Here is a 23,403-nt window from a genome sequence, read left to right on the forward strand (position 1 = left end):
CGAAGCGGCAGCATACACCTCAAGGAGTAGAAACGCAGAGGAAGGTGAAGCTATTGCGATCCTCAAAGGAATACAATGGGCAGAAGCTCATGAATATAAAAAAATCATTATCGAAAGTGACAACATTAATATCATAAAATACTTCCAGAAAGGAAAGAACACCATTCAATGGCAATCCCTAATACATATTAAAAGAATCCGGGACATAAAAAAGAAATTAGAAACAGTGAAATTCTCTCATACAAGCAGGAAATTCAATCAAGCAGCGGACAAATTGGCAAAATGGGCAAGAAAGAAAAACAGATCAAAGGTTTGGAAACATGTTCCTTATTTTCTTTGTAAATTGTATTGTAATAGAACTCTTATTTCTATCTAATATATAACAACTTTCAACAAACAAAAAAAAGAGTAGATAGTAGAAAAATAAATTGACAGAAAGAGAGAGAGAGAGAGAGGGAAGATCGTTTTCCACCACCTTCTTCTCTCTCTTCCTTGTTCTATTTTTTTCTTTAAAGAATTCCTTCTTCTCCCCTCCCCTGTTTCATAAAATCGACCAAAGTTTAATCAAATAGACGCTCGTGCAACTTATCTTGGCAGGCGCTCGTGCAACTTATCTTCGTTTATTTGGACATTAATTTATTTGAGAAAAACTCATATTCCTGTTAACGAATCTAATATATTAAAACAGCTCAGACGGTTATCCAGGGGATAAGTCTGACCGTCCATTCTTTGTGTGACCGTCCATTCTTTGTGTGGTTTTTGAATCCGACGGATGAGTCTATTATATTTCAAAATCTATACGGTTTAAAAGTTTGTGTCATTTACTAAACAAATCCTTTTTTTCCTCCCACGTTTTCTCCTTCCCACTTCAACTTTTCCTTCCCATGTTTTTTTCCTTCTTCTCCCGAGAAATCAGTTTCTACCTCTCCCTCTCTCTATCTTTCTCTCTCCGGCAAAAAAAAAGATAGTTTTTCCATATCTCGCTTGATTGAAGATTGGTACGGTTCTTTGTTTACTTCGATTTAGGTTTTATTTTTTGAATATTAATGTTGAGTTTGGTTTGATGAATAATAATGGATTCTTTGTAATTTTTTATTAGATCGGTTCTTTGTCTACAATTCCAAGTGAGTTCTTATGTTTGGTTTTATCTCTCTCTCTATTTCAATTTCAGTTTTATTCTCTCTCTCTCTCTCTCTCTCTCTCTCTCTCTGAATCAATATGTGATTTAGATCTCTTAGTTTTCAATTTCTACAAATAAGTGTTCAACAAAATGTCCCTGAGAGGAATTTAATTTCTCTTCTATTTACTTTTTGTAGAATTTTGTTTTGTTAGTTTCAAACAACTTCTGATTAATTTTCTGTAGATTCAGTTATCAATCTTCTTCATCCAGGTAAATTTTGTCTCACAATTTATTTTTCCGTTTCTATTTTTTTTATTCTCATTTTTTGTTAACTTCTGATTTCCTTAAGGCCAGCGCTTTGGGGAAAGCTAAATAATTTCCGGGGTGTAAAATTTTAAAGGGAATATGCAAAATTTTGAAAAAATTTCGGGAAAACATATTTTATGGGGAATATGGTTCAAAATAAAAAACTCTCCCCCTCACCTCCCTCCACCTCATCTTCTCTCTCTCTTCTCCGATAGGTCGCCGGCAGGAAAATTTTCCGGCCGGCGACCATGAATTTTTTTTTTCTCTCACATCTCTCTCTCTCTCTAAACTCCGGCGAAGGGAAACCCCCTTCGCCGGAGTTTAGAGAGAGAGAGATGTGAGAGAATTTTTTTTTTTTCATGGTCGCCGGCTGGAAAATTTTCCGGCCGGCGACCTATCGGAGAAGAGAGAGAGAAGATGAGGTGGAGAGAGAAGATGAGGTGGAGAGAGAAGAAGAGGTGGAGGGAGAGAAGTGAGGTGGAGAGAGAGAGCTGAGGTGGAGAAGCTATTCTGCTTTCCCCCTAAATAAAATTGTCAAACAAAATTGACCAATTTTTGACCAAGTCTTCACACCCCGAAAACTATTTAGCTTTCCCCAAAGCGCTGGCCTTTCCTTAATGGTTAATGCATCTTACGTTTATTACTTTCTTGATTACTTTTATCAAAAATGATGCTATGCCCAATTCTAGCAGACAAATTGGGGATAAATTCCTTCGACTTGGAAGGAGACTCTCTGATTATGGTTAACCTAATAACCGACGGTCAAGATTCATGCCCTTGGCGTCTTGTCCATGATCTAACCAAGCTACGTGACGAAGTAAATCAAAGAGATGTGTCGATTTCGCACTGTTATAGAGAAGTGAATTCTGCTCCTCATGATTTGGCTAAATTAGCTTTAAGTACCGATATGTTGAATTAGTGACTTTTTAGTCTTTTTATTGTGCACATGTAAAACTCTCATCTTCTTGATGGTTATTAATGCTATTAGGCTTTTTTTCAAAAAAAAAAAAAAAATGATGCTATGCCCGGTTGAATCCCGACCCCAATCCCGGCCGGGTGAGTTGGCAGTCCAACCGGGCATAGCAACATGACGTGGGTTGTGTTTTTGGGCATTTGAGTTTTTATTTCATTTTGGATCCCCCGAATTTAGCTTCTTTGAAAATCAGTCCTTTTAGTCAAAACAGGGTCAAATCTCTTCTTCTATCATTATCTTCCTTCTTTCAGTCCTAGACTCCTAGGGCAAATTTCAACCGGTTAAGAGAGCGAAACTTTTTGGGAGAAAAACATCTAGGGTTTTTCATCATTCTTCCTTCTTTCATTAACAAAGGTAAGATTCAAATCTCTTATTCTATCATCATCTATCTCTCTTACCTCTTTCTCTTTGCTAACTCTCTTTACAAATTTCTAATTCTATAGATCTCTCTCTCTCTCTCTACGAACCCAAGCTTCATCTTAGGTTCGATTTCGAGCTTGGTGTTGGCATCCCGCCACTTCCTAACAACATCTTGGTTTGAAGGTACTTTGTTGTTATCTTTTCAACTCTAATTTTTGAGAACTTTTTATGGTTTTGCCCTAAATTGATTTTATTTGTCTGTCTTGATGAAATTTTGGAGAAATTTTTATGATTTTGCCCTAATATGATTCAAATCTTTGGGGTTGTCATTAACAATCTAATTAAAGATTAATCAATTAGGTTTGTGCTATCAAATATTTTGTCGAAAATATTAGTCTATCTAGTAGTTTATTTAACATTTGGTCTCCTGTCAGAATCTGTTGGTTGGAATTTGTTTTCTTTGGAAAAACTCAAGTGAGAGCATAGTAGTAGAGATCCTCAGATAATTAGAGCCATTATCGACAAATTTCATTAAGTATTACCCGACGAGTAATTTCTGCTGAGGTTAAGTATTTTACCAAAGTCTGTAGTTGGGTTGTTAATGGTATCTGTATTTGTATAAGATTTGTATGTCAAATTGGAAGAGTGCAAGTATTGAGTATTAAAGTACCTTAATTTGGAACAGGTGAGATTTATCATTCTTGAAAGTGAACTCACCGATTTATCATTTCTCCGGCAACTCATCGTCGTTTTAAACAGGTGAGATTTCAATCAATCTAGTTCTTTCTAGAATTCTCTATTGAAATGCCCTCCATTTAATATTCTTATATTCAATACACTAATTCTGATCTATGATTTCTAGGGTTTCTAATCATTTTAGTTCATTGAAAATACTATATTGTGTTTGTCAAAATCCAATTAAATTTTTGAAGTGAATGAGGAATTAGCTTATTCTTGTTTATATATTTCCCTGGCCGTATTTTATTGGTTTGTCTTAAAAATTTGTTTCACATTATTGACCTAAAATGTGTAATATGAATCAACCCAATCCGCCTCAATTGGGCGGTTCAAATTTCAAATGGGGTTGAGTTATCAGAATATCATAGCTTGAATTACTGGAAGTTATGCCCTAATCGATCTCGATACAGATATTAGAGCATGAGATTGGGGAAACTGTAGTATCCGCTGAACTCTCATATTCATCCTTCACTGGTATTCTCTTATGTTCAGGAGTTAGGATGGCAGCATTAGCTTAGGGGTTAGAGATTTTCGGTCTCTCTCTTAGAAAACCTAGTCGCCATTTGTGTAGTTTTCTTCTTCGATATATTCATTCAAATTTAAAAATTTTGGGGTTCTTTTGGTTTCGTGGGACTCAGATTTGTCATCAGGGTCTCGGCTATTCAGTATATTCTTATTATTCATGTTGTGGATTCTGCCGTAATACAATTTCTTTCAGATATAGGACACATTGGTTTTATTCTTCCCTTATTTTGTATATCAGAAAGAACCAAATAGAATTTGATGAATGGCGTTTCGACATCGAGTGGGATCCGAGCAGCTTTTTCTCACTGTGTACAACAAGTACGAACCTACGATTACCACCATTACCTTTGTCTCCTCCAACTCGCCCCTCATATGCGGAAAGCTGCATTTGCTCTCCGTGCTTTCAATGTAGAAACTGCCAAAGCAATGGATGTTGCTTCTGATCCAAGAATCGTTCTTATGCGTCTCCTTTGGTGGCAAGAAGCCATTGACAAAATCTTCTCTCACAAGAAAATCGAACATCCCACAGCTCAGGCTCTCTCATCTATAATCGTCGAACACAAAATCAGCAAAAGTTGGCTAAAGAGATCCGTTGAAGCTCGGATTAACGACGCAAGAAGAGAGGTAAATGACATTCCCAAAACAATCGAAGAACTCGAAAAATATGCAGAAGACACAGTATCCACCATCTTGTATATGACACTTCAAGCCGGAGGAATAAGGTCAACAGCAGCTGATCATGCAGCCTCACATATTGGGAAAGCAAGTGGTATTCTTTTACTTCTTAGATCTCTACCTTACCATTTTAATCGTAATCCTCAGATTCCATATATACCAGTTGAAGTAGCATCGAAACACGGGTTGTTAGTGAGAGAAGGAGGCCAAACTCATATCCGGATGGATAACCGTGATGGTTTACCAAATGCAGTTTTTGAGATGGCTTCTGTTGCTAATGTTCATTTGCAAAAGGCTCGAGAGTTGGCTAAAACCGTACCTTCCGAGGCTCTTCCTGTGTTGCTTCCTTCTATCCCTGCCGAAGTTATGTTAGATTCACTACGAAAAGTGCATTTTGATGTGTTTGATCCAAGGTTGACAAGAGGGGTTTTGGGTGTTTCTCCGTTATGGTTTCAGTTAAAGCTCAAATGGAACGCCTGGAGAGGAACATATTGACGTCAATTTCACATCTCAGCCACTCTCTTGGGTTAGTTTTACTCGATGTATAATTTATAATCTCTGTAACCTTCAGTTGTGGTATTTTCGAGCGCTTCGGCCATCCATGACTTAAAATGGATGGTTTTGATGAGTTGAACTCTCAGATGATTCATTGATTGAATTTTAATTTTCTTTGAATTAAATGGAAAGATTCTTTTGCTAACATCTATGTTTCAAATTAAATTCTTATATTAATTGCTTATAAGATACTAAGAGGTGTAGTCAATGGGGGATTTTGGTTGACATTAAGTCTGTGAATATCTGCAACATTCAATCACAGACATTTCAAAGTCTATAAATGTCTATGGTGTTCAAGCACAAATAATTTAAAGTCTGTGAATGTCTGAAATATTCAATCATAAGTATTTTGAAGTCCGTGAACATCAGGGGCATTCGCAAATCCATAGACTTTAGTGGATTTGGACTTTCATTGACATTTTAGTGAATTCTAGTGTAAAAAAAGAGCCAATTTTTTCAACCAATATATAATTAACTGTAGACATTTTGGTGGATTGTATACTTCAAGAACAGACAATGAAAATGATACGAGCCCATATCAAAAACAATAATAATAAATAAAAACAAAAATAACTAAAAAGTAATAATAGTATCATGATAATATGTATTATCTCGGGCAATCCCAACCCATGTAAGGCTGGTTTGACATTACTAAGCGTTAGCATATAATTTTGTAGATTATGTGAAGGACATTCAAAACAATTGAAGTCAAATTTGTCTGCGGGAAAAGACTAGCCATTTCTAAGAGAGAGACCGAAAATCTCTAACCCCTAAGCTAATGGTTTTCTCTATTCACTTCATCTCTTCCTTCATTGATCCCCCAAAAGTCTGATAATCGTAAATGACAAAGAATGCAGGCTGGTTGTTACAGATGTGAAGGATTGACCTATTATAATTTTTGCGTTGTCTATTCGAGTTTCCTGAACTCTTGAGTCAAAGAATGTAATACTTTGATTTATATTTTTTAATTAGTTGTTCTTTTGTCAATGCCCATATATTGTCCAGGTATTTGCTCTCATTCAACTCTGATGTGTTTATTAAGATTGTTAGAGCAAAATCAACACACTCAACATGTTGGATGCCACGACATAGAGGGGTTATTTTGTTTTTGTGTCTCTTTCTAATTTTTGGTGTCTTTTCCGTAGCAAATTCAACAACTACATGTTTTTCCTTCTTAATCCTTTTCTAACTCATTGATAATGGTACTATCTCTTTTAGTTTTGTAGCTTATGCTGTTAAATATTTTTTGGCTGTCTGGATTTGAAAGGTAACCAATGTTTTGTTTTTTTTCTCTTAATTCTAGCACCACTTTGAGTATGGTTGACTGAATTGGTTATTTTTATGTGTATATACTTTGGTTATGAATGCGTGTGTTTGTGTTATATGTTAATTTGGTGATTCCTTCAGAAAGTTGAAAGTGATTACATGCATTACGAGTTGTATTTTCACAATGGTGTTGTCTCAGAATCCCAAGTGTTGTGCATTATGGAGGTGGATTGTGTGGTAAGTCGTCAGTCCTCAGGTCTGTAGGAAGGGTTGAAAAAATGTGCACAGAGGCCGGAGAGAGGGGATTTAAGTTTGGCATCAGGTCTGTAGCGAACTGTCATTAGTGGTCGAAAGAGATCTTGGTAATGTCATTCTAAAACTGATTTGCTAATTGCAGAGAAGAGAAATTACTTTATACAATTTATGATAATTCTCGAAGTATCTAGAGAAGGGATGCAACCGTTTAAACTCTACTTTTGTTGTTTTAGTTGTGCACCGGTTGTTTGAGTAAATACTTTTTAGAGATTTGAAGATTGCAGCCTCTGTCCGAAGATTTTAAAATTTAAAACAGTTGTATGCTTGAATGATCTTAAAATTTATAATAGTTGTAGTTTTAATTGTTCAGTCGTAATTTTTTATTTCTTTCATTCTTTCTCACAGTTTTAGTTATTTTTGTAAGTTTGAGTTTCTCTTTGTTACTTTGCTTCTGTTGATTTACTTTATGCTAATCTTCTTCTCTTTGCAGGAATCGAGTTGTTTGCCAAGTGGAGGATTGTGGAGCTGATCTGAGCAATGCTAGGGATTACCATAGACGACATAAGGTTTGTGAAACGCATTTGAAGTCTACTCAGGCTGTTGTAGGCAATGTCATGCAGGGGGTTCTGTCAGCAAGCAATAGGTGAGTATTAATTTTTCAAATAAATGTGGTTAAATTTGTTAGACCGGCACAATTACGTCATTTTCTTTGCGGATTCTCTACAAAGTTCAATATTTTTGTGTTGTTTAGTGGTATGAAAGTGAGATTACAAAGACACTGTGATAACAAGAAAATGTGTTCTATGAAGTGTATTCATTTCACGAGTTTCATGAAACTGATTCCGTTGTTGGGGGAGGCAAATAAATGTACTCCAAAACCACGCCTTTTGAAACGGGTTTGAGATAATGAGCTCATACGGGCTACACTTTCATAGTTTCATGAAAATAAAATTGCAACCAAACAATGAAAACTAGCCTATTTCATGAAAATAAGATTGAACCGTTAGCACCCTGAAGTATTTCTTTGTGATGATAATGCCAAAATCTCAAGTTAGCTGATTCGTCTTTATCTTGATCGTTACAGGCCTGTTGAATCTTCTCTCTCTATTCGGCTGACTCTATCATTGTGATACGTTCCATTTGTAGGGGTTATCAAACACAAGTTGCTAACATAATTATCCAAGCAGCTTAAGGGGTTCCAGTTTTTTTTTTGTGGTAGATAGAGTAACTACTAACTAATTTTTTTTTCTTATTGTCATTTGACTTTTTTGGTAAAATGTGGGTGGGTTATCTTACAATTTGCTTTGTTGTTGCTTATTCAACTCTCAATTCAAAACCAGTAATGGAATATGAAGTGCTTGCATTCGAACTGTCTATTCTCCCATCTTTTGTTATGTATCACACTATCATTAGTGCGGCTTCTCCTTAGCTTCAGTGAATCTGCAAATTAAGATTGCATACCTACTAAAATTAGCCTTTCACAAAGTTGATTTTTTTTTTTTTAGCTTTTATGAGTTTACCTTAAATCCCCTCATAAGCAAAGTATGCTTACATAGATTAAAGGAGTTTCTTAATTGAGTGCAGATTTCATCTTCTTCAAGAGTTTGATGAAGGAAAAAGAAGTTATCGTAGACGTTTAGCAGGTCACAATAAGCGAAGGAGAAAATCATAACGTGAAGCTTGTTTTAATGGAAGTTCCATTGATGATAAATTATTTATTTGTTATCCATAATGTGTCATGTTTTGTTGTTCAGTTGTAGAGGTTAAAAGTAATGAGTTTGATGAAATTAAGAGTTTATCCCAAATATTTATTTGTTTTGTCACACTGATTTATGATATAGATATTGACTTCAATCTTTGTAGGCCAATAAGAAAATTCTTATTGTTGTATATATTCTTAAACTACACTATTAGTTGGAGTTGAAATGCATGACTCAAGTTCGTTTAATTTGTTGTATTCTGAAACCAAGTTTATATATTTGTTTTTCTTTAGTTGGATGATTTGTCTTCAACTCATCCAAATTTGGTTATCTTATTTGAAGGTGTTATTTGCCTTTTGTCATACTCATATGTATGATGGAAATCTTCCTCCTCAAGAAATCATTACTCTTAATATAAAGCAAAATGGACTTTTTCAACAAAAAATAAAATAAAGCAAAATGGACCAACAATTTTGGGTGGAAGCAAGATGTGGCCATGAGAATAGCTCCTTGATATTGCCCAGATATTCCTCTGCATTGATTTAAGTTGATATACATGGTTCAGTCAGAATTTGAACTATTTCATGTATTTTCGCCTGTTTTTCCTATTTGTGATATAGCAATAAGATTTCAAATTGTTTCCATGTGGCAATGAGAATACAAAATTTTTATGTAGTAATGCACTATGTATTTCAACGTGAACTTTGTTTGTGTATATAAGAGAAGTCTCCACAATGGGAACTACCTTCAAATTATACTAAATCTAAATTCAGTCTCTAAAACCATACTTTTCTCTCATAAAAACGAAACACGGCTTCAAGTAATCTCTTACTATTTTAACAAAAAAAAAAATGGTAACCTTCTTACTTGGCTTTCCAGATTATTATTTTCAGTTTAAGTTTAGTTAAATACTTTGAGAGTTGGGGTTTGAAGAAATGTCTCAATGACTTTGGTTTTTCTTTTGAACTTCATTATTCCTTATTGTTTTTTTACAATGAAACACATGAAACTAGGTTCCCATCGCGCCCTACGGGCGCGGTAGATCCCTCTTGGCTAACGCCGTTGTGGTAGGTCGGCTCTCGGTTTTACGGCTAAGGTGTTTTCAGTATTCTTCCAGTGCGTATACCGTGGTTTGTCTATACTCCTGTCGTCTAACGTCACGTTGGATCGAGTTTACACGCGTGCGTGCATATACAGTGGTACTCATTTTCACATCTTTTGGCGTCACGCGGGTACCTGTCATTTGAAATCATGTACTGATTAAGGAACCTAGTTTATATAATTAAGGAAGATGCCTAAGTGGTTATGCTGTACTCGAGTAGAAGATGCTAATAGCTGAGAAAGTGAGGTCGCAAACAGCCATCAGACCTATATATGGAGAATGTAATAAAAAAAAAAGCCTGAAGAAGCACGCCACCACCACATGTGGAAGTGCCTTTCATTTCTATAAATGAATTGAAAGAAAAGACTAACAACTTCGGGTCAAAATCATTGACTGGTGAGGGTTCTTATGGTAGAGTATATTTTGCAACCTTGGCTAACGGAAAGTCCGTCGCGATAAAAAAAAAAAAAAAAAACTTGATGTTTCATGTGAACCTGAACCAACCACAGAGTTTCTTAACCAGGTATCCATGGTTTCAACAAGATTGAAAAATGACAACTTTGTCGAGTTGCAAGGTTATTGTGCACAAGGCAATTCCCGCGTCTTAGCATATGAGTTTGCAACCAACCATGGGTTCTCTTCATGATATTTTGCAGGGGAGAAAAGGTGTCCAAGGTGGCAAGGTCCGATCAAGTAATTAATATTCTCATATTCGATGACTTTAAAGCCAAAATTGCCGACTTCGATCTTTCAAATCAAGCTCCTGATATGGCTGCCAGTCTTCATTCTACTCGAGTTTTGGGAACCTTCGGCTATCACGCTCCCGAGCATGCAATGACTAGTCAATTGACACAAAACAACGACCTTTATTGTTTTGGTGTCGTTCTTCTTGAACTCCTCACAGGTAGGAAACCTGTTGATCACACAATGCCTCGTGGACAACAAAGTCTTGTAACTTGGGTAACTCCGAGACTGAGCGAGGACAAAGTTTCACAATGTGTAGATCCAAGGCTGAAAGAATATTCTCTGGAAGTACTTGCTAAGCTGGCCGCTGTAGCAGCACTGTGCGTGCAGTATGAATCTGAATTTCGACCAAACATGTCGATCGTGGTGAAGGCAGCAACCCCACGAGTTCTCATCTAAGTACGAATGTAGTTCAAGTATTCATTTCAGTATCACAAGTTTGGGGGTATATATCTCCATCTTATTAACATGATTGAATGGGTTATAGTCATTTTTATATATTTGAACCTTTGTTAGATAATTCATTGTTGAAACTGGAATTAACCTAATTTATCGATAAAACTCCATAAAAACCTACTGCCTCTGGTATGTATCTATTATTTGAAGTTATATATTCTGTTACATGTCAAAAAAAAAATAACAAAATGGAATGTTTTGCTTAGAAAATTTTGATGAAAGGCCCAAATTTTGGGCCCAAATACAAAAAAAAACCCAACAAGGTTTATTATCTCATCCAAAACCCAATAATCAAATAATAACTCATATCAAACCCAAATACACATCCCAATGTGCAATCCGGGCCCAACTCTTATCTCTAAGACTTTATTTATTTTCATATTCCCTCTTTTGCCCTCTTATATATATGTAACCTAAATCAACACCCTCTCACTCTTTAAAAACCGAATCTCTCTCTCTCTCCCTCTCTAAATTTTTTTCAGCTTTCCCTCTCTCTACATTTCCAGCTTCATCATCTTCAACCATCAACTTCATCGTTTTCAACCATCAACTTCATCATCTTCAACCCTCTTCATTATCTCTTTCTCTCTCTAAATTTTTTTCCAGATTTGTATCTCTACATAAACCTAAACCCTCTTCAAGAACATTCATTATCTTCCTTTATTTTCAATCATCTCCAATCATTATCTTCAATCATCATCTTCAGCCATCATCTTTTTTGTTTGAGCGACCTTCGTCATCTTCTTCGTTTGATCAACCTTCATCATCTTATATCTTCAATCATCTTAATGGAGGTCAAAAAAAACTTCAAATCTGATTTTAGGTTGTTTTCATGGTGTTTTCATAGTTTTGTAGAGAGTTAAATATCTAGATTTGTAGATCTACTTATTTGAAGCTCCATTGGTGAGGTTGTTCTTGGTTTTAGGGTATTTTCATGGTGTTTACATTGTTGTTCCGTACAGATTTGTTAATATTAGCAACCACTTCTCGTTTTGTAAGCAACACTTTACAGTTTGTCTAAACATTTTACGGGATGTGTTAACACTATTCCATACAGTTATGTTAACAGTAGCAACTGGTTCTCGTTTTGTTAAAAACACTTTACAATTTGTGTTAACATTTTAAAGGATGTGTGAACATTTTGAAAAATGTTCACCACAATTTTGTATTAAAGATGTTCAGATCAGTCTAACATTTTCTAAGCATTTTAAGCAGTGCCCAAACATTTGTTAAATTGCAAAGCAGAATTCAATTTAAAATACCTACACTTCTCCGCTGATGAGAGAACTTTCGATTTTGAAACGGGCATACTCCGCCGTTGTGTAACATTTCCAAATTTGCCTTAACATTTGTTAATTTGTCTGGCCACTACACAAACAAACTAAACATTCCGTATAATGTTGTGACATTCATCTAGATGTTGTAACAACACTCTTGGATGTCATTCGACAGAAGATTATGAACAAGATGACAAAGCACAGAGACGCCGCTATTGGATGGAACACATTTATGTGCCCCTCCATTAATGATGTTCAGGATGGAAAATCCAAAGTTGCCGAGACGTGAGTTACGTCGAGGCAGGCCCACTTATTTTTGGAGTTTGCCGAGACGTGAGTTACTCTTAAAATGTCTATACATCTTTGATTGTGTCTATACATCTTTGATTGTGTCTTCACATTTTGCCGACATCTTTGATTGTGTCTATACATCTTTGATTGTGTCTATACATCTTCACAAAATGTCTATACATCTTTGATTGTGTCTATACATCTTTGATTGTGTCTTCACATCTTTGATTGTGTCTTCACATTTTGTTTACTTCCTCAGACAAACTATTTATTGTCTATGCATCTCATATATTTTGAAGAACAAAAATAAACAAATGTACTCCATATTCTTTCAACATCAAGATCCCACAACAAACAAAAACAGTACAATACCACACAAAATAATTTATAATCATTTTTTGTTTGTCCTCTAAGCAAAATTGAAGTCGTTGCGGGTTTACGAATGTGAACATAACACTATTTCTCAAAAACAACTTCACTATTGCTTAGAACTTCTTTCTCAAAGCACAAAATATCAACCACACTTTCAATTGAGGTTTAATCTCCACAATCTTTTATTTTCCTTCAATATTGATGACACCGCCCGATGCTTCAAAAACACAGTAATACATATGTTAGTATTTCTATATATTACTTGCAAACACTGTAAGACTTACGCAAACAATCTGTAAAATGTCATACCACCACCACCATTAATGTACAAATATATTCTGAAATGGATGAGGATTATGTAACTTGCATGCTACATTATACATAATGCTTGAGGAACAATTTCTGCAATTCTTAAACATTCTTGAAAATGTTCCAACATTATTAATATTTCTTTAACATTATTCGAATCGTTTGAGAAACAATTGTTGTTATTACCTTACGCACCTAAACATTATTTACAATGCTAGAAAACTGTCAAAATGCCGGGACAATACCAATAATGCGAAAACATTATACTTAATGTTAGACCACAATCAATAATGAGAGGACATTTCAAAAATTTTATGCCACTGTTTTCCCCAAATTTTAACTTTTTTCACAGAAACTTATGTCATTTCGTATGCATTCCTAAACATTATGCAAAATGTTTAGGAATGCATCTTACCTTGGTCTGTGATTCAGTCACCTTTAATATTTTTTTGCCTTTTTTACTAGGCCCTGCAATTGTTGTCTCTTCACTAGCCCTCTTTCTAAAGCTAGCTCTTTGTACAACCTATTGTCTTGCTGCTTCTCCTTTTTAAATGTTTTGCACAAAATGATATGTTTGTAAGACTCAAAAATGTTGATAACAAAACCAAAATGTTTCTACACAACCCAAAATGTCAAAAACATATCAATTTTTACTCATTAATAACCACAAAATACATCAACACCCCACTAAATGTTAAAACATAAACCAAATTGTCTGACATTGACCAATAACATCACTGTAATAATCAAGTAAAACTCCCAAAAATCATAAACAAAGTACTAAATGTCTCAACATAACCCCAATTTCTGGAACACAACTCAAAATGTTAAAACAAACCATTCATTTCATCAACATTTCAGAGAACAAAAACTGGACTACAAATGCTTCCAAATTGTCCCTTACTACCTTGTGAACTGCTTTCAAATTACATTTGTAATTTAAAGAATTTTTCTTCTTTTGCTCCCTTGGCTCTGTACGTTGAGCCTCCACCATCTGCTCTTTCGATTTGGATGTCGCAGATTGATCCTTCAAACACACAGTAATAGATATGTTAGATCATTCAGCAAAATGGTCCAACACGACTACAAATGCTACAACACTGTAAGCTGATGCCAATGGTTTTCAGAACTTTTCACAAAACCCTAGGAATAAGAGTATGAATAAGTGAAGCACCATTTTACAGAATGACAACACACTAGCAATTATGGCAAAACATTATACGAAATGCGAGACCACAAACAATACTGGGAGGACAAACTCCAAAATGTCTCGAAATTATGTAAAATGCTTAAAAATTGTTTGAAATATTTATAGAATATCATACCTTTGTCTGTGATGATGTCACATTCATCATTTTCTTGCCTTTTTTACTAGGCCTAGCGGTGGTTGGCTCTTCACTATCTTTTATATGTTTTCTGCACAAATTGAAATGTTTGTAAGATACCCCCACATGTTTGAAACAAACCAAAAATGTTTCTACACAACCCAAAATGTTACATCATATTAAGTTTCAGGGGTAAAAACCACCAAATGCATCAACCCCCAACAAAATTTTTATAAAAAAATAAAATGTCTCCAATATTTACCAAGAACAGAACCCAAAATGTCTCAACATAACCCTAATTTCTTTAACAGAACCCAGAAATCTAAAACAAACCATTCATTTCATCAACAAAGACTAAATGTCTCCACAGAAACCTAAAGTACTAAATGTCTCCACAGAAACCTAATTTTCTGATCACAACCCAAAATGTAACAACAAACCCATAATTTCAACAACTAACCTAACCTAAAAACTTGATGAAGAACCATAAACCCCAAAATTACCTTCTGTGAAGATGCATGATTCCGAAATCAAAAACAAAATCCATAAATGTTTTATCACAAACCAAAATATTTTCAACAATCACGAAGAACAACAACTTAAGAGCAAGTTAAACCCCAAAAATCAGAATCAAAGTACTAAAGGTGTGAAACGAAACCCTAATTTTTTGAAAACAACCCAAAATGTCAAAACAAACTCATAATTTCACCATCAAAAACCCTAAAACTTGACCAAGATGTTACATCATATCAAGTTTCAGGGGGTAAAAACCACAAAATGCATCAACACCCAACCAAATTGTTTTTTTTTTTTTTAAAAACCTCTCCAATATTTACCAAGAACAGAACCCAAAATCTCTCAACATAACCCTAATTTCTTTAACACAACCCAGAATTTTAAAACAAACCATTCATTTCATCAAGAAAGACAAACACCCGAAAATCGAAAACAAAGTACTAAATGTCTCGACAGAAACCTAATTTTCTGATTACAACCCAAAATGTTACAACAAACCTAACCTAGAAACTTGATGAAGAACCATAAACCCCAAAATTACCTTCTGTGAAGATGCATGCTTCCGAAATCACAAACAAGATCCATAAATGTTTTATCACAAACCAAAATGTCCACAGCAATCACGAAGAACAACAACTTTAGAGCAAGTTAAACCCCAAAAATCAAGATCAAAATACTAAATCTGAAAGACAAAACCCTAATTTTTTGAAAACAACCCAAAATGTTCAAACAACCCTAAAACTTTACCAACAACAGAGAGAGGAAGAAGATTTAGAGGAAGAACAGAGACGTACCTGTGTGTTAAACTCTGACGAACAGAAATTAGGGTTTGATGATGCTCGAACAAGAGAGAGAATCACCGGATTTGTTGAAAGAGAGCGAAATAGAGAGAGATGAGAAGATCAAGTTGCTTGTTGAAAGAGAGAGAGATGAGATGATCAAGATGCTCGAACAAGAGAGAGAATCACCGGATTTGGTTTCGTTTGATCGAGATAGAGAGAGAGAGAGGCACCAAAACGTTTTGAATGAAGAGAGATAAAGAGGGTTTTAGTTTCTAATCAAGGCTGTAGAGAGAGAGAGAGAGTTGTGAGAGGAAGGACGTTTTGAATGAAGAAAGAGAGAGTCTTAGGGTTTTAGTGTCTAATCACTCAGACTAGAGAGAGAAAGAGAGAGGCATGTGTTTGGCTGACGCAATGACAGAGAGGAAGGATGTTTGGGCGGGAAATGGGTGAGGGACATAAGAGGTAAGTATTTCTTTTGGGTGGATAGGAAGGTAAAATCACTTTTTGGGTTTTTTTTTAGATATTATTCCCTATTGGGTTGGATTTCGTATTTGGGCTCCTTTTTTGGGCCTTAGATTTATCCTATTACCAGGCTCATGCCTGGCAAATTAGGGCACGTGCTAAATTACAAACAAAGTAAAGTAATTACAAGCAAATTAGGGCACGTGCTAAATTATAAGAATGGGAAATGAGTCATTAGGTAGTAAATAATTTCAAAATAGCTAAAAAAGCCCTAATCTTTTACTATTAGGGCTTTCCTACCAAAATATTAAGGCTAATTAGAAGTTAGGTTTAAAATAATTTCGTTAATTGTTATTCAGGTCAAAAGTTTAAAAGAATTTTATTAATATTCCATTAATACCCTTAGGTCTATTTTGCTCTCTCTCTCTACTTCATGACTGCAACTCGACGGGAGAAATAGGGCACAGATTTTCGATTTTGATTGGGGAGAAGACGAAGAGAAGAAGATGATTTGAAGTTGCTTCCATCACTGATTCATATTTAGTTCTAGTTCTTCTTCTTATCTTGGTTTTCTTTTTATACAAAGAATTAGGGTTTTTCATCTTGCGGAAGTTTTAGTATTCGTCCCGTGATTTGTTCATCAACTATTCGATTTCGTTTCCTCAGTTCATCGTCTTCATCTTCTTCACTGTAAGTTAGTTTTCTTCATCTTTAACCTAGTTGTATTTATATAATAGATTGTTATTTATCTTTTGATTGGTTTCCTCTGTTTATATTCCTATACTTGATGATTCTTCAAACCTATATATGTTTTGTTTTGTTTATGTATTATAGATTGCTTTATGTTTAGTGTTTTGATTTTTTTCATACATTTGTTTGTTGGTTCTGACGATTATCAATTTCTAATGATTTTTGTTCTGCAAATTGTGTTTGCACAATTTGGGTAGAACTGCAACTCGTGTTTGCACAATTGAGTAGAACATTGCTTTTGTATTTGCAGCATTGTTAACAGATTTGATTTGATGTTCAGGAAATGGAATTAGTTGAGTCATCTAGTGCTTCATCTTGTTTTACTCAAGCTGATTCTTCATCGAAGTTGTTCCAACATCCTCTCCGGTCTGAATCTTGGGGATCTGTGTTTACTGAAGTTGGTCAGAAGTTTGAAGGAGGTGCTGATCAATTTAGGTTTGCATTGAATAGATATTGCATCAAATTTGGTTTTGGGTATAGAATGAAGAGGAACCATGCTCATCGGGTAGTAGCAGTATGTCCGGTTGAGGGTTGTGGGTGGAAGGTTCATGGTTGTTCAAGGTTTGGTATTTCATCGTTATTTTATTTGAAGAAATATGTTCCTGAGCACACTTGTGGTGGGGGGTTTACTGATATAAACAAGCCAGCAGTTCATTCTCGTGTTGTATCTAATTTGATAGAAAGTGAAGTAAAGGTTGATCCGAAAAAGAAAAACAAGGCTATTATTACTACTTTCCAATCAGATTATGGTATTAAAATCCCGTATTATATTGCTTATAATGCAAAGAGAAAAGCACTTGATTCTGCATTTGGTGATGAGGAATCTGGATATGCTAAACTTGATTGGTATACGAAGTCCATTATGAAGTGGAATCCTGGTAGTTATGTGCAGCTACAACTTGATATGGACACTTATCAGTTTGAAAGGGTTTTTATAGCATACGAGGCTTGTATTCATGGCTTTAAGTACTGCAGGCCTGTTATTTGGATTGATGGGACGCATCTTAAATCCAAATATAAGGGGACTTTGCTAACAGCTTGTGCAAAGAATGGCAATGAAGGTATGATTTCTAAGTTAATGAACTTGTATAGTTTTGTTTAACAAGTTTTCTAGTTGCAATTATTTATTTAACTACGTTTTCTTTTTCAGGATTTTTTACTATTGCTTTAGCTGTTGTTAGTGTTGAAAACAATTCAAATTGGAATTGGTTTTTGGAGAATTTGGCTCGTGTTGTTGATAGAAGTCGTACATATACTTTCTTATCTGATCGTCACCCAAGTATTATCAAAGGAGTTAGTGATATTTTTCCAGATGCCCACCATAGTTATTGCGTGTGGCATATTAGGAACAACTTAGTTAATGCAATTGGTTATGGTGCTCAAAGAGCAGATTACATTGAGTCTTTGTTATATCGGGCTGCTCGTGCGTTGACTAAGGATGAATTTGTCATTCATTTTAAAGAGATGGAGTTAGTAGGTGGTAGACGTTTGACAGATTTCTTTAAGAATTGCCCATTTGAAAAATGGGCAAACTCTTATTTTGTTGGTAAAAGGTATGGTGAGGTTTGTTCATCTTTATGTGAGAGTTATAATTCCTGGATTAGAGAGGAAAGGGGCATGTCGATAGTTCTAATGTTAGAAAACATTCGTATACGAATGATGGAAATGATGCAAACAAGACTTGAACTAGCTGGAAAATGGACTAGTTTGTTGTGTCCGGAGATAGATAAAATCATAAGACAAAGGCGTAAGTTCGGCTCTACATGGAAGGTTGTAAAATCATCGAAATTTGTATATGAGATCTTTTCAACACCAAGCCAGTTAGTTGATTTGAGTTCGTTCTACTGTTCATGTTTGAAATGGCAAGTAGAATGCCTCCCATGTGAGCATGCTATTATAGCTATCAAGTATGATGGACGACCTATGGATACATTTGTTGAACAATATTTTACGACTGAGAGCTTCAAGAAAACTTATGAACACGCCATTATCCCCATTCCAAACATTGATGAACCCAAGGAGTTTGCAACAAATGAGACGGTAATCAATCCACCATCAAATAAGAGACCACCTGGTAGGCCAAGGAGTGTGAGAATTGAGAGTGCTGGAGCAGCCAAGTTTAAGAAGAAGAGAAAATGTGGACGTTGTGGCAAGTTATCGCATCACAACAAAAGAACGTGTGCAGCAATATTGAATTAAAATTTATTTTGACATTCATTTCTTTATTGTTACTCTATGTAAAGGATTATTTGACATTTCAATATGATATGTTTGTTTTGGTTAAATGTATGAAAATGTATTGTGTTGCAGGTAACTGTTCTAGGTATACATTTTTTAGGTTACTGTGTTGCAGGCCTGATGGGAACAATTTGATATGCAACCATTTGTTTGCATCTGTGTGAAATGCAACCATTTGTTTGCATCTGTTTGAAATGCAACCATTTGTATGCATCTGTGTGAAATGCAACCATTTGTTTGCATCTGTTTGAAATGCAACCATTTGTTTGCATCGATATGTCCATACAAGCCAGTGCCTTCAGAGAGTTTTCTCCAAATAAATTTATTGAAAATGTTGTTTGCATTTTGTTTGTTTATTGGAAGCAGTCATTAAACAAAAGATAAATTATGGGGGTTCGGGGGCGAAGCCCCCGATTTTTTGAAAAACATTCATTATACATTTAATATATATGAATAACATTATGGGGGTTCGGGGGCGAAGCCCCCGATTTTTTGAAAAACATTCATTATTCATAGATGAATAACTTAACTTCATGCTATGCTAATCTGGGATTGACCTGAGTGTAACATTAGCTTTTGAAAAACATTCATTTGCATTGAGATTTAAACAAACATATTACCTAATTATATTAAACCTGATGTTCAAACACTCCCATCATCTTTTAAACAAAATTAAGAAAATACCATATCAATATTCAGTTAACCCAATTAAGAAAATAATATTTTTGAACAAACAAAGTTAGCATCATTGGAACCCATAACCATGCAGAATCACTCAAGATTGAAACCCATAACTGTTCTAATCTTCACTAATTGCTCCTGAAACCCAAGGTTTGTTTGCAGAATCACTCAAGATTGAAACTGCAATTTCAGCTCTCTTTCTGGATGCCAGCTTATCCATATCTTCAGGCCATTCTACATTAGACTCTGGGAATTCACTTCTTTTGAATCTTTCGACATATAGAAGCACATACATTCCACAATCAACCCTACATACATGATAAATTAATTAGCATTCATAATTTTTATGGCAAACATAATGAAATAAAAATCAATAAGTTTATACTTACGAATTTTGCTGTTTTGGGCATTTTACTTTTGTGATCTTTACATTTTTTTTGAGGGGTTTATCTGTCAATTCTTGTTCATTGATTTTGTCCACCAAAGCATTAACGAATAACTTTGCATCCTTTGTACATCGTGCAGTTGTCTTTGGTGTGTTCTTCATAGAATCATAATGAAACCATTTTTGATGCATTCTGTCGAAAGCAACAAGGTGCCAATGGAACCCTTCATTACTTCCATCTGCAGAACTTGTGTTGAATGGAAATAAAAACCAAGGACTACTCTTTCTATAACCTTCTTTCAACTTCTTGATTACCAACTCTTCAATTGTGCCTTTGGAAGCATTAAATTTCATCAATGTCTACAAATATAATGCGGTTCATCTAATTAGTAATGAAAACTAAACTAAAACAAATACAAATTAGTAATGATTTAAATAACTTACCCATATAGTTGAACTGAAAACAGTTGTGAATTTGTTGAATTTCAGTTTATGTAATATATACCAATCTATTATTTGACTGTCAACAAATTGATTCATAAGCAGTGCTTCAATGTATTCTCCAAGGATGATTATGTTTGTATTCCTGTTCCATGCAATTGAACTACAAAACATATACAATGTAATTAGTTCAAAAATAGATTGCAACCCACTGTTTGCATTTTACTTATTGCAACTCATTGTTTGCAGACCATTGTATGCAACTAACTGTTTGCATGGCAGTGTATGCAACAACTGTTTGCATGGCATATGTTGCAAATCAATGTTTGCATAAAATAAATGTGTTGCAACTCACAGAATTAAAAATAAATTTTGAAGTAAATTTGTCATTACCTTTTGTTTGCCAATGCATAAAATTCTTTAACTATATTCATTTCTTCTTTGTTGATAAGGTTCCAAATTTCCGAAGTTTCCCACTTAGCAAATGCATCATTATCTCTTGCAACAGTTAGAGTTTTCGAAGTATCTTCAGTTAGTTCTACCTTCTCAATTGCAGAACCCCTTGTTATGTTGCATTTTACTTTTAACTTCTTTGACTTGGATTCTTTCTTCTCAGATGTATCAAAGTCCGAAGTTTCATCCTTTTCTTTCCTTTTTAGGTTAGTCTTTGTACCAACCTCCTGATTTTGTTTTTCTGAACTTACTTGATCTCCATCATTCAAACCCTTCATGTTGATGGTACTTTTTGACTTTGAAGCTACTTTTTTTTCAGTACTTTTTGACTTTGTAGCTGACTTCATCTTTGACATGTTCTCATCAACTTCTTCACTGCACTTTGTTTGTTTTGCAGCTTTCAATTGCTCATTTTCTTTGATAAGAATCAAATTTGATTCTCTTATGCAGTACAGTTCTTCTTTCAACTTATCCATTTCTTCATCTTTAAACTTTAAAGCTCTATCCTTTTCTTCACAATCAGCTTCAAGTTTCTTTACTTTTTCTTCAAGATGCTTTGAATACAAATCATCAGCATTTGAAATAGTTAATATTCCACCAGCAATCATCTCTTCTTCACTTTCAGAGAGTGGAAACATAAAATTATCTGAAACCTGAAATTGAACAGTATGTTTGCAAATTTCAGAAAGTTTTAAACATATGAAAACATCATATGCAACTAACAGTATGTTGTTTGCACCACTGTGTTATACAAACAATTGTTTGCATAAGACATGTTTGCAAATACATGGTTGCATAAGCCATGTTTGCAATCACATGGTTGCATAAGCCATGTTTGCAAACATATGGTTGCATAAGCCATGTTTGCAAACATATGGTTGCATAAATAAAATGATTACAGTATGCAAATAAAGATTTAGGATAATATTATAACATACCTGGTTCTCTGATATTTCTTCTAATGTTTGAAGAAAATCAAGCTTCATGTGATCCAGACTCCATCTCAGAATTCGAGGACATTTGTCCTTCTTTTGCTGGATTCTTCTATAGAGGTTCGTATGCTCACAAAACCAAAACTGCATAAAGTTAAAAGTAGAATAGTTGTTATACAGTTCAGACTAAGTAATCAAATTACACAAAGTTAATAAATCACACAAATAATTGATCTTACAGGAAGTAGAAGAAGACATCCTGATGCTTTTGATGGTTTATCAACATTTTCTTCAATTGATTTCATCATGTATTTGTGAATCACAGTAGGCCATGAAATAGATTTGATGGTTTCAATTGACCTGATTAAATTTGTGAACGACATTTGAATTGTTGTTCCAGCTTGTGTCGCGAAAAGGAATGATGAAGCTAAATGCATTATCATCAATTTAACAAGATCATCTGTATGCTCATTTTTTTCTGCAATGAACTTTTCAACAACAGTTTCTATAAATGATGTAGAAACCTTATGAGCTTTTTCTCCAAAATAAGTTCTAACAAATTCTTCTTCTTTTATCCCTTCAAAGGGAGAAACAGCAACACCTTCCTTTGGCAAACCCAATAGGATAGCCACATCATCTATTTTAAATTCCATTTCAACATCTCCAAAAACAAATTTTCCCCGCTCTACTGAATATCTACTGACCAATTCATATATGATAGAGATTGGTCTTTCGTAATTTGTTTTCTCTATTTCATCATTGTAAAAAGCTTTGAATAATGCCCCGAAAGGTGATTCTGTTAAAGCTTTTACTTGGTTTAAACTTAATTTCTCATATATTTTTTGCATGAAAACTGCACCATTTTTCATAGTGCTTCTATAACATGTTGTATCATAGTTTTTCTTCAACACCTTTTTTTCTTCACCCTTTTTTTCTTCACCCTTTTTAAAGGTGACTATTTGCTTTTTTTCTTCACCCTTTTTAGCCATTTCTGCACACATAAAGAGAAACTATTAATGAAAATACTATTTTGCACAAGTAGAATTTCCATATGAGCTAATGCAAATAGTGTTTGCATACCCAGTTGCAGATCTACCAGTGCAACTAGAGTTTGCATACCCTACCTACCAAACCAATATCAAATAACATTGGGTATGTAAACCCCAGTTGCAGATCTACCAGTGCAACTAGAGTTTGCACACTCTACATACCAAAACTAATATCAAATAGCATTGGGTATGTAAGCCCCAGTTGCAGATCTATCAGTGCAACTAGAGTTTGCACACCCTACATACCAAAACTAATATCAAATAACATTTGGTATGTAAACCCCAGTTGCAGATCTATCAGTGCAACTAGGGTTTGCACACCCTACATACCAAAACCAATATCAAATAACATTGGGTATGTAAGC

At 34.7% G+C, this 23,403-nt stretch overlaps 3 protein-coding genes and 1 pseudogene across 4 annotated transcripts; 3 read left to right on the forward strand and 1 right to left on the reverse strand.

Moving 5' to 3' along the window:
• The first annotated feature begins 2,658 nt into the window (after positions 1-2,658).
• LOC147545039 (uncharacterized) lies at positions 2,659-5,397 on the forward strand. 2 transcript variants are annotated; one of them, XM_086635258.1, is made up of 4 exons: positions 2,659-2,753; positions 2,843-2,942; positions 3,445-3,518; positions 4,261-5,397. In XM_086635258.1, exon 4 carries the CDS (start codon positions 4,281-4,283, stop codon positions 5,190-5,192), a length of 912 nt encoding a protein of 303 aa, XP_086491384.1. In that variant the 5' UTR covers positions 2,659-2,753; positions 2,843-2,942; positions 3,445-3,518; positions 4,261-4,280; the 3' UTR covers positions 5,193-5,397. The 2 variants fall into 2 exon arrangements, with proteins under 2 accessions (XP_086491384.1, XP_086491385.1); XM_086635259.1 differs by having other exon boundaries at positions 2,665-2,753; positions 2,872-2,942.
• Positions 5,398-10,104: 4,707 nt separating this feature from the next.
• Positions 10,105-10,718, forward strand: LOC147545040 (protein CYTOSOLIC ABA RECEPTOR KINASE 5 pseudogene; annotated as a pseudogene).
• Positions 10,719-18,323: 7,605 nt separating this feature from the next.
• On the forward strand, positions 18,324-19,058 carry LOC147545041 (uncharacterized). Its single transcript, XM_086635784.1, has one exon. The coding sequence runs from the start codon at positions 18,324-18,326 to the stop codon at positions 19,056-19,058; it is 735 nt and encodes a 244-aa protein (XP_086491910.1).
• Positions 19,059-19,783: 725 nt separating this feature from the next.
• LOC147545042 (uncharacterized) lies at positions 19,784-22,161 on the reverse strand. Its single transcript, XM_086637343.1, has 5 exons — positions 21,996-22,161; positions 20,998-21,710; positions 20,608-20,767; positions 20,168-20,523; positions 19,784-20,086 (listed from the first exon to the last, which is right to left on the reverse strand). Exons 1-5 carry the CDS (start codon positions 22,137-22,139, stop codon positions 19,897-19,899), a joined length of 1,563 nt encoding a protein of 520 aa, XP_086493469.1. The 5' UTR covers positions 22,140-22,161; the 3' UTR covers positions 19,784-19,896.
• Positions 22,162-23,403: the final 1,242 nt, after the last annotated feature.

This window comes from Eschscholzia californica, unplaced genomic scaffold, assembly GCF_041429995.1.
Source record: "Eschscholzia californica isolate CP2 unplaced genomic scaffold, dmEscCali1.0.p SCAF_4, whole genome shotgun sequence".
Lineage (NCBI taxonomy): Eukaryota > Viridiplantae > Streptophyta > Magnoliopsida > Ranunculales > Papaveraceae > Eschscholzia > Eschscholzia californica.